General features: G+C 40.1%; 1 protein-coding gene across 4 annotated transcripts in view; it reads left to right on the forward strand.

Annotated features, from left to right (window-relative positions):
- Positions 1–1181: 1181 nt before the first annotated feature.
- The window catches only part of EPS15 (epidermal growth factor receptor pathway substrate 15), a 91936-nt gene continuing 81051 nt past the window's right edge, over positions 1182–12066 (forward strand). For all 4 annotated transcript variants that reach the window (XR_013975126.1, XM_080921055.1, XM_080921056.1 and 1 more), the window contains exon 1: positions 1182–1360. Coding sequence is in view for 3 of the 4 variants with exons in the window: in XM_080921055.1 (XP_080777181.1) it covers positions 1328–1360 (33 nt within the window). In the remaining variant the exon portion in view is untranslated. The remainder of the gene's footprint in view (positions 1361–12066) is intronic.

The following is a 12066-nucleotide window of genomic DNA, read 5'->3' on the forward strand; positions in this document are numbered from 1 at the left end:
ATATACTATAACTCTATGTTGTTAAAACACACACACACACACACACACACACACACACACACACACACACACAGAGCATATATAAAATCCCCTGTCATTGAGGAGCTTTTCTGGGGAGGGGTTAGACTTACGTAAACAAGTCACTAGGAGACTGTTGACTTCTTTTAGTAAAGAAAGTCAACAAAGGAGTATGTACACTGGTTTGGAGAGATAATACTCTGTCAAGAGGTGCCATTTATGATGAGAAAGAATTTGAGATGACACCCAGGGCTTTATGCACACACTGTATCACTGAAATACACTGTGGTCCTAGATCTACTGGCTTTTTTTAATTGAACAATCCAGGGAGGACAGAGAGCAGGCAAGGAAAGCAGCTCCTTCTTACTCCCAAGATGTTTACTTTAGAGGGACTTATGTGCCTTCTTAATCCACGTGATAGCTGGTAGAAAGCTTCAGTTAAGAGAGTTGCGTTTTCATTCGTTTGTTTTTGTTTTTCCTTTTCTTTTGGGGGGAAGTCCTCTTCTTTTTATTTCAGACAGGGCCTAACTATGTGTCCTTGAACTTCTATGTAGGGCAGGCTGGCCCAGAACTCACAGAGATTAAAGTTATATGCCACCATGCCCGTTCACCTTCCTCATTAGTATAACTTCTTTCTGTTTCAAATCCCCTATTCATGCAATTTTTTTAAAAAAGTATCTAATCCCAGCACTCTGGAGGCTGAGGCAGGTGGATATCTGTGAGTTTGAAGCTAGCCTGGTCTATACAGCCAAGGCTATACAGAGAAGGATCCTGTCTTAAAAACAAACAAACAAACGCACGCATTTAGGGTAGATCAAATCACATACAATCAGTATTATTTAATATTATCACTACTAGACTGTTACTATCATTACTTAGTACCATTACTCTTAGTTCCCACAACCCACCTGGACATGGGTATATCCCCCCGCCCCTCCCCCGCACTTTACTGAAATAAAAACAGCAGCCCAGAAAGAGGGTCGGTGGGTGTCCTGCCTAAACTTCTCAGGTCCCTGTGGCGCCGCCTCCGCCTCCCGTCCGTCCCAGAGTTTAATCCGCACCGGGTTTTCCAGGGAGGCCGGGGTCAGGGCCTGGTTCCGCGGCTCCGACTCCCGCGCCGGGCTTTGCGCGCCGCCGCGGCCTGTGGGGCCGGCGGGGCGGGGCGGGCCGGCGTGAGGAGGGAAGTTGTCGAAGTTCGGGGAGCCGCCCGGCCGCCGGCCTCGCCTACGGCCTGTCCCTCCGCCTCCTTCCCGCCCCGGGCCCCCGTCAGTCTGTCCTTCCTTCCCCTCCCGTGCATGATGGAAACACCATGGCTGCGGCAGCCCAGCTCTCCCTGACACAGGTAACGCCGCTCGCCGGTCGGCCCGGCTCGACCCGCCGGGGCTCCCCGGCCCTCCCCCCACCGCTCTGGGGCGCTGGCGCGGCGGCTGCCCTCGGGCCGCTCGGTGGGAGCGCCTGTGAGGAGTGAGGGCGCCATCCCGAGCCGGAGCAGGAGCCCGAGCCGCGGCCGCCGCACCCCCGCCCCGGGTCGCCCGGCTCTCGGCTCCGCCCCGCTCGGCTCCTTCCCGGCCGCCGCCCCCGACGCGGGTCCCGTCCGCGCTCGCCCTCTCGGCAAGTTTCTCCCACGGGCCTGACGGCCCCCAGGTGAACTCCAGAGAGGCTCGCGCGAGGCAGCGCCCGCGGGTTGTGCGAGGCTTTATTTCGGCGGGGCATGGGTCCCTCAGCCTTGCTCAGCTCTGGCCCTCGGGAGCGACGACTGCGGAGTTCCCCTCAGTTCCCTCCAGTCAGCCTCGCTTCCCGAAGTCGCATCCTGCCCAGGCACTTGCCCTACCAGCGCCTTTGCCTCTTGGTCAGGTTAACTTCTGCTCTGATCCCCTTGGAGACTTTCCCACCCGCGAGGGGACTGTCTCTGATCGCCGTCCTAGGGGTCACAGTGCCAGCCTTCTGCAGGTGGGACGCCTCTTTCCGCCTTGGTGCCGGGAATCATCGGGGAGATAACTTTGTCCTGGGGCGGATCTGTGCCAAAAGTTGTTCTTGAACTCTCTCTTCTTTTTTAAATTGATTTAAAATTTCTCTTCCTTTAGAGCCCTGTCCTCGAGTTTCATAGGAAACATTTAAACATCACTCACTCAGGAGAGCCTGAGTTCTCCGTTTCTGTAAAACCAAGTGCAGTCATCCAGGAGGGATGAGGTACCAGCCACCTGTCAGCCCCTTCCCTCTTCACTGTCCATAAGTTTGCCCTCTCCAGAGCTGGTGGCTGTGCACTCCCTGGCCTGAGCCCACCTCAGCCTATCAAGCTTGCCCTGTGATAGCTCCCTGCCATCTTGTCTCCTTGGCCTAGATTTGCCTGTACTTATAAGGTGGGGCGTGTGTTTGGATAGTAGATTATTTCTGTGTTATGATACAGAAGTCTTGAGGTGTTTCTTTTCTAGAACTTTGAGATAGAAAAGTATTTTTCCCAGGAACCAGGATGGAGATTTTATTTACTTATATATTTTAAGACTTACATATTTATTATATATCTTTACTTATATATTTTACTTATATATTATAAGGGTCTCAAGTAGACCAGGCCGGCCTTGAACTCACTATGTAGTCAAGAAGATGATTTTGGATCCTTCTGACTCCGTCTCCCAAGTACCACTATACTAAGTTTATTTATTGCCAGGGATCAAACTCAGGTCTTGATGCTGTCTAGTCAGGCCCTGTACCAACTGAGCTATATCCCCAGCAAAAGCGACTTTATATATACTATTTATGACACACACACATACATGCACACACACACACACACACACACACACACACACCCCTCAGGTAAAAGAGCTACACCTTTCAGGAACAACCTCATAAACTTCACTTTGCATTTCCAAATTTATTTACTGTGGGTCATTGTGTTTTGACTGGCATCTAAGAGGGAAGAACTTTAAAGATGGTCCAGTCTTGGTCATGAATCTGTTTGGAAGGGTCCTTCTGAAACTCAAATTTGAGAAATGGAAACATTGACTTTTGGGTGTTGGCTTTCGGAGTCTAGATAGCGACCTGCCTTAAACACGATCTCTGTTGGCAGGCACTTGTATTCTGACTCTGTTGGCTAATTTTGGCAGTTTTCCCCCCTCTTAAAGATTTTGTTCCCTTGAAGACTTCTGTAGAATTGCTTCTTGGTTGTATGCCTACTTTATTTTTTTCTTGGATCGTACTGTGTTTTTAGTTTCTGTTCACTATCATTTATCTCTGGAAATTTGCTTTAGGCTCTCAGTTTTATAGTCATTTTCATAATTTGCATATGTTCTTGTGGTTGTGTATTTAGGTGTTAAAATGTATCCAGAGTAAATGCTGAATCATTTAGGGGAATTATTCTTTAGTATCTTATGTTTGAATTTAAATTGATAATTCAAATAAGTTAATTTAGAATATTTTGATAATAAAATACTAAGATGCAGTAAAAAATTGTAAAGGCACGGGGGGGGGGGGACCTAAGGTTTTTTAGTATTTATTAATGTATCTTTTTTTCAAACTTAGTAAATTTGTAGTTCTTAGATATAATCAATTAATTGTGTATGAATGTTTGTGTGACTGTATGTATGTATACCACATGCATGTCTGGTGCCCACATAAAGTCAGAAGAGGGTGTCAAGTCCCCTGGAGCTAGAGTTATGTATAGTTATAAACCACCATGTGGCTACTGGGAACCGAACCTGGGTCCTCTTCATGAGCCACAAGTGCTATTAACTTGAGCTGAACCATCTCTCCAGTTTTATGTGTGTGTGTTGCATGCATAGGAGTGTGCAGGTGCATGTGCCTGTTGGCGTGCATGAAGAAACTAGAAGAGGATGTCAAGTGTCTTCCTGTGTCACTTTCTGTCTTGCAGCCTTGAGACAGGTCTCTCAGTGAATGAGAGCTTGCCATTTCTGCTAGGCTGGCCAGCTTGTTTCTGCTCTTCAATGCTGGGGTTACAGGCATTCTTCAGCTGTGCTGGGTTTTTATGTGGGTACTGGGGATTTGAATTCCACGCCTCATGTTACATAGTGTTTTTACCTTCTGAGACATCTCCTTAGTTTCTCACACATTTTGTTTAAAATTTTTTTAGCTACTTGGACTAAGTCAGATAATGGTGTAGCCTAGTTTCACATTCATTATTGATCTAATGTTACCTGTGTTTCTCTTTTCTACTCTTCTAACACAGAGTTAGAGATGGCATACTCAAGTGGGGGATTCTTCAGGGCAGAGGCATGTGGAGCGTTGGAAGTGTATGTGGCTGTGCTGCCATTCTGGTCCAGGTTCTTAGCCTTAAGTGATCCATCCGTCTGCCTCAGTCTCCCAAGAAGCTGGGATAATGGGTGTGTGACACTGGACCCAGCAAAGGACATTTTAAATTTCATCTCTTTCCCTTGGTTTATGTGGAAGAAAGTGATAACTCTTGGGTCTATGCCAAAGCTGTTAAAAAGCTCTCTGACAGTTATGAAGATGAACTAGATGCTAGTTTCTGCCTCTGTAATGATCAGTTTGGAATAGGGTAGTTAGTTCATTCAACTGTTTGTTCATTCATTCAGCCAGTGTGTGTGTGTGTGTGTGTGTGTGTGTGTGTGTGTGTGTGTGTGTGAGAGAGAGAGAGAGAGAGAGAGAGAGAGAGAGAGAGAGAGATATTTTGTTTGTTTCTAGCTTTGGTTGTCCTGGACTCAGCAGAAATCAGTTTACCTCAGTCTCCCAGTTGCAGGGATTGAAAGCATCATTGCTCTGCCTGGCTTCTGTAAATATTTTTAAAGTATGAGATGCAACACATTGCATTAGGGTAGGCTTTTTAGGTTTTTGACCTTTATTATTTTAACTAAAACAACAAATTAGAGAAAAATGTTGTTGTTTATGTTTCCCATGCCCTTTGAATGCTTGCCAAACAGTTAAAGCTTGAGGTTATGTTTTGTCTTTTAGAGATGATAGAATACTAGACTATGACTGCCATCTTCAGCATTGCCAATAAATATGGTAAGAGTAATATTTCATTATATATCATAATATAGATATGAGAAAAATCTTTAGGTCTCTGCTTTCTTCGCCTTAAAAATTGATCCACTGTGGTTAAGGGCATTGGCTGCTCTTTTAGGAGAACCTTGTTCAGTTCCCAGCACCTGTGTGGTAACTAACAGCCATCTGTAAATCCAGTTCCAGGGGATCCAACCTCATCTCCTGACCTCCGAAGGCACAACACTTAGGAGGTGCAGATATGCTTGCAGACAAAACACCCAAACACAAAGTAAAAATAAGTGAATTTTAAAAAATATTATCCAACAAATATTGTTAGCATTTACTATTTTCCAAGAATTAGTGTTGCTACTTAGAATATACTAACAAACAAAATAATAAATTTTCAAGCTTCAATTTTAATAGAGGACTTTGAACGTTATTAAGTTCTCTAACATTCTGTTTTGTAAATCATACCTGATGAAGTGTTGGTTTTCTCACCATATTTAGTGCTGACCAACTTTTATTTCTCTCATTTCAGTTGTTTTCACTTTTCTTGTTAAGTAAAATTCAAATCCTATGTGATAGCTCAAGTTAATCTCAGCAAGTGGGAATCTGAGATGGGATTACTGTGAATGTGAGGCCAGAATGGCAACAAAGTTAAATGGTGGTATGGAGAGCTTCAGGCTGAAAAAGCAGAAAACAGTCGCAGCTCCTAGATAAAGAGCTACTGAATGCAGAGAGAGGAAGAATCGGTCTTCCCCAGGGATGAACCCCCTAACTAGTTATCTAATACCTGGTCACTAGCCCAAAAACCATCTGTATGAGCCATAATAAATGAACTCAGCAGGTTGTATTTACGTGTGTGTGTGTGTGTGTGTGTGTATGTGTGTGTGTGTGTGTGTAATAATAAAAGAGGCCATGAATTGGAAGGGGAGAAACTGGACATGGGAAAGGTTGGAGAGAATTTGAATGAAAAAGAAATTTGAATGAAAAAGATTCAGTTTTTGCTTTTTTTGTATAGCAAGGACAAGTAAAGTTTTCTTTTTGTTTTTGAGCATTCTTTGCTTTTCTTTCTTTTATCCTTGAGCACTTTGTATAAAACCCAGAGCTTTACGAATGCTAGGCAACCACTCTACTACTGGCTATTTCCTCATTAACAATAACTGTGCAGCCTGGGCTGGCCTGGTCTCAGTAGTGATCAGTTTACTTCAGCCTCCCAACGGCTGGGAGTAGAGGTGTGCACCACGCCTGGCCTAGGGACTTCTGTCTTAGTTAAGGGATAACTATTGCTATGATGAAACAACATGACCTAAAGCAAATTGGGGAGGAAGATGTTTATTTGGCTAACACTTCCACATCAATGAAGGAAATGTCCATTAATAAAGGAAGTCAGGACAGGAACTTGCCTGCCTTTAATTCTAGCACCTGGAGGCACTCTTGAGTTTGAGGCCAGCCTGAAACACTGAAGCACTCACAGAGATCTTGGGTGTTGAGAGTAAAGATGCTTGCTCCACAAGTCTCTTGAGTAAAGAAGAGTTTTAAAAAGCTCCAAAAGAAACAGCTTTTGAAACATAGCAACTACCAATTTTATTAACAAATTTTGCTAAGACATTAGTTCATTTGTTGGTACCCTGATAAGTTGTGGGTATATTAATACACTTCATTATAAACTTTTTATTTTTCAAAATACGGTATGATGAGTAAATATTTATTTGGCAGTTCACCTTGAATTGAAGTTTTCTTATCTTAGTATATCAAGATTTTTTTTTTTTTGAGGGTGTGCAGGGCTTTGTGTATGCATGTTCTACCATTGATCTAAACCCATGGTCCAGTTTTGTGTGTGTGTGTGTGTGTGTGTGTGTGTGTGTGTTTGTTTGTTTGACAAACAAATCTGTTCGACAGGTTCTCACTGTGAAGTACTAGCTGGCCCTGGTCTTACTGTGTAGACCAGGATGGCCTCCGACTGAGATAACCTCCTCTTGTCTCTGTCTTCTGGATACAGGGATTAATAAAGGTATGTGTTTCCATGCCTAGCTATGGTTTATCTTTTATAATAACTTTTTAAAACTTTACTTATTTTCTATGTGTTCAAGCTTAGTGCATGTGTATATCAATTTTGGGGAATTGGTTATACCGGGACTACTATGTGATTCTAGGGATCAAATTCAGGTCCTCAGGCTTACAACGAGCACTTTAACCCAAAAGTACTTGTAAATGGTGACTTTAGAAACAGACAAACAAAACAAACCAAAAACTCATGTATGACCTAAAAACAATACGTACTTTAGCAGGCTAAGGCTGGGGAATTATGTATTTGAGGCTGTCCTTGGCTACTTTGTAAGTTCTGGGCCAGACTTTGAAGCATGGCAAGACCCTATCATAAAAAACAAACATAAAAACAAAATCAGAAACAAAACAAAGACAGAGTGCTAGTGTCCATCTGTAATTTTAGGTGCTGAGTGTAGTCGCAGAAGGATGGCCAGGGTCTCAAGGTCATCCCTGGTTACATAGAAAGTTCATAGTCTGGGTTGTTGGAAAAACCCCGTCTTAAACAAGAACTCAAGCCACAAACAAACAGCAAAATCCCAAATCAAACCCAGAGGCCCCACTTGCAATATGTGGTGTAGAAATGCTTTGTTTATTTGAGACAGGGTTTCCTTGTCTTGTGACCTGGGGCGTGCAGTCTTCCTGTTTCAGCTTTTAAGACGCTGGCATATGTAGTTTGATGTTGATGTTTTTTAATTTTAAAAATAATAAAATTTTGTTACAGAAATTTTGGAAATTGGAGGGGAAAGTATCCCACAACTTAGGTTTCTGGCATTTATTTACTAATCCAGTTATTTTGAGAGTTGGCCTCTCTTTGTACTCTAAGATGGTCAGTCTCCTATATGCTAATATTACAGGTGTGTCATTTTGATGTTTATTTTTAATTTCACTATACAAAAAATCAGAATGTTGGGCTGGCTAGATGGAGTCTGTAAACAAAATGTCCTAGTTAGCAAACAAAGCAGTTTATTGCTTCAATTTAGCAATCATGACAATAAACAGAGGGTAATGTTTGAAAATTATGACCTGTTTTCACAGTCAGAAAATGAATATTTTACTCAATGTGACAGATTTGAGTTTCTATTATGATGTTTTCTCTTTTGTCTCTTGTACTATTTATAATGAGTATACCCAGCATGCTCAGAAGATTTCTGCTTACTTGATAGACAGTCATTCTTAAAATGGTTTGGAATGTTCAGCACTTGGGAAGTATTGCTTTAGTTAAAGTTAATTAGGACCAGTTGGGTTTGTCCAGTAGTCTCTTAAATGAGTGCATTTTTTGTTTGTTTACAAGCTAATGTTAGTAACAGGCTCGAATACTGTCTCCAGTTCCCTCCTTTTAAATGCTCATTAGAACATTTACTTGTGTTCTAAAGAAATATAAAAACTTCTGTGTGAGTTTTGCATTTAATAAAATTATAATTCTGGAAACAAAAGCAGGAAAATAGACTCACAGAGATTCTTATTTTTTTGAGATTGAATTCAGAAAAATGATTTCAGTTAAACATATATAGGAAGAAGACTGGAAGAAAAAGAACAGTTACGATTTTATAATATCATTAATTATAACTTTTAATTAACTCATTTTTAATAGTGTATATGTATTCCTTCTGTTAGCAGCTGATTTAGCACTTTTATATGACACTTTTGAGAATTTACTTAAACTGACATCAGTGAAAAAGTAAAATGATATTCTAAGATTGCACTACACTAAGATTTCTTTTTCCTTTTTTTCTCTCTCCATCTTCCTGCAGAGTCTCATGTATCCCTTTTGGCCTAGAACTTGTTATGTAGCTGAGGATAACCTTAAACTTCTGATCCTACTGCCTCTTTCTTCTCAGTTCTGGGATCTTGTGCTACTGCAGCTGTATTTATAACATAATGGATCCTCACTGCCAACTGAGTCACAGCCCCAGTACCCTCAGTGTAGAATTAAAATTTCTTTAAATGCTGGTGATAAAACCCAGGGCCTGTACGTGCTAGACAAGTGCCCTAACACTCAACCACACCCCCTTCTCTATGGATTTCTTTGAATGTTTTTAAGTTAAATTAAGTTAATTTAGTTTACTCCATTGAGTTTGTGTTTCTTGCTAAGAATCTAGTATGTGCTTTGTACATACTAGGCATACATTGTTACATCTGGTAGATTTAATTTTAAATAGTCTAATCTTTGTGTTTAGAGAAATTGATCCAGGAAATGATAATATTTATTGTTATAATTGGCTTAGAGAATTCAGTTTGAAGAATAGTTTATAATTTTGTGTTTTGCTTTGTAATTTACAAGGTATTTTATGCTTTTTCATTTGATCTTTATAATAACCAAATAATCAGGCTATTATTATCATTACTTCGAACTGGAGGATACTGAGGCTCATATTATTATCATCAGAAACAAATGGGAACATGAATAAAATACATTAACACTAGTTTACTACCTGCTTGATGCCTTTACTACATTTCCTAGAGGGAGTTATTCTTGCTAGTTGTGTGTTTGTGTGTGTGCACGTGCATACATAAGTGCCTGTGTGTATTTTCTATAATGATCTTACTCTTTCTCTTAGTATATCTTTTAAAGTTATTTTGATAAGCTGCCGCTTTGCAACTTTATTATTAATTTTAGTTTATTTTAAATAGGAAGTTCTTTGTAAGTACATATAGATACCTTCATTATTTAAAACATTTCAGGGTAATCTTGTGTATGAATAATCTTGGTTTAAAGAACTTAGTCAACCTAATGATGAATGTTTCTGTTGTTTACAGTCTTTCACTGTTGCTAGCACTGTGGTAACTATTTTACACGTTCTTGTGCCTGTAGCTACAGGGCTTAGTTTTTGATGGATGTAATTATTAGCTCACATGGTTTAAAAGTTTTTTAAGATTTATAAGTGTTTTACTTGCTTATGTGATATTTGGGTGTGTACCATGTGCATGCCTAGTGCCTGTGGAGGTCATAAGAAGGCATCAGATCCCCTGGAACTGGAGTTTTGAACAGCTGTGAGTTGCCTTGTGGATGCTGGGAATTGAACTTAGGTCTAATGCAATAATAAGTGCTCTTAACACTGACCCATCTCTCCAGCCCCTCAAATGATACATTTATGCTATGCAATGCTGACACTGTTTGAGAATGCCATTTCTTAGCTTTTTTTGATATAGTATATTTATATTAGACTTTTTGATCAGTGTTTGTTTGACATAAAAGTTAGATTTCACCATTTCAGTTTGTCATTTCTTTAATTTTAATAATAAGATTAAAATTATTATTTTGTTTTATTTTTGTAAACTGCTTAGGTTTTTTTATGTTTAAAATCTATAGCCTTTCTCCTAGAGCTTTTGCTAGATTTAGATGTTTTTCCTTCATTTCTGGATATTGACCCCCAAGGTCTTATGTGTGCTTATCAAGGGCTGCACCATTGAACTTTATCTCCAGCCCCAAATCTCTGTTTTTGAAAAATTGCGTCATGTGTCTGAGAGTTTTTGCTGCCTACATGAACATATGTGTGCTGTGTGCATGTGCCTTGTGTTCATGGAGGTTAGATGAGGGAAGTTACTGATGGTTGTGAATCATCATGTGAGTGTTAGGAACTGAATCTGGGCTCTCTGTAAGAGCCTTCTGAGGGCTGAGTGTATAGGCATATCACCATGCCTAGTCTGATTAGGATTTAAGTTAAGCACATTTATTTTGGTTACAAAGGCCACTTATAGTTTGTTAAATTTTATTTATTGTAAATTGGCACTAAGCATATAAAAAATTGAAATGTTTTACTTTGCATCTTCTCTATAATCTGTGTTGCTTTTGTTCTTAGTCTGTTTTCTGTATTCTGCCCCACCCCCACCCTGCATACTCTCATGCATGGTCTTGTGGATGGATTCTGGACCATGTGGTTCTTTAGAACAGTTTAAAACTGATTCTGTTGACGCTGCTTTGAGCCACACTTGCTTGAAATGTCCTGGTTTGTCTTTGTGTTTGGTAAATTTTCTCTTTTATATTCCCACTGCTTTTCATGGCTGATTTTTTTTTTTTCCTCAGCGCATAAATTTTGACAGTATCAGTATTCGTGGAGTAAGGTGGTCAAAACTTCTTTTCTTGTAGCCTCCCTATTCCTATAATAAAAACTTAACAAGGTTTATTGTTTTGAGATGGTCTTTAAAACAATGGGGAATTGTTTGAAATTGGGAATAAAGTCGCCAAATTCATGATTTTCCTGTTTGAGCATCCCAAGTGTGGATATTAGTCACTTTATTTTTCTTATTTAGAGACAAGGCCTCAAATAGCCCAGGCTGATCTTGAATTTGCTTTATAGCTGAGGATAACCTTCAACTCTTAATCTTTTATCCTCCTGCCTTTCGCTGCTAAAGAATAGCAGATGTGCACCACCATTCCTTTTCTGCTTGTACTTTTGAAGTCTAAGAATTCTGTGCCAGATCTGAGATTATAAAGACTTATATCTTCAACACACAGTTTTTTTCTAAAGACAGGTTTACCATGTACTCTGGCTGGCCTGGAATTTAAGATCCCTCTGATTCTGACTCTTGAGTATTGGGATTAGAGGGTTGAGTCATCACACCTGGCCAAGAGTGATTTTTTTTTTAAGTTTTAGGTTTTATATGGTTCATTGATTGTTGCAGTTTTAGCTAATTAAAAAAAAAGATTTTTTAAACATTTGTGTGTGTATGTATATGTGTATGTATATATGTATTGCTTGCATGTATGTATGTATGTATGTATGTATGTATGTATGTATGTATGTATGTATGTATGTATGTATTAAGTCAAAAGACAACTTGTGGGAGTTAGTTGTTACTCTACCATAAGGATTATATGGGTTGGACTCAGGTTGTTAGACTTAGAGACATGTACCCTTACCCCACTGGTCTATCTCTCTGGTCCTTTGAGTTAACTTTTGTATAGGATGTGAAGGATCCAATTTAATATTTTTTGCTTGTTGGTATCTTTTAGTTGTGGTGCAGGATCCCATAAATGATGAATTTATTCTGAATTCATAATTCTGTTCTATTCATCTGTTTGTCTAAACATGTACA

The sequence above is a fragment of the Micromys minutus genome (genome assembly GCF_963924665.1).
Source record: "Micromys minutus genome assembly, chromosome: 9".
Classification (NCBI taxonomy): domain Eukaryota; kingdom Metazoa; phylum Chordata; class Mammalia; order Rodentia; family Muridae; genus Micromys; species Micromys minutus.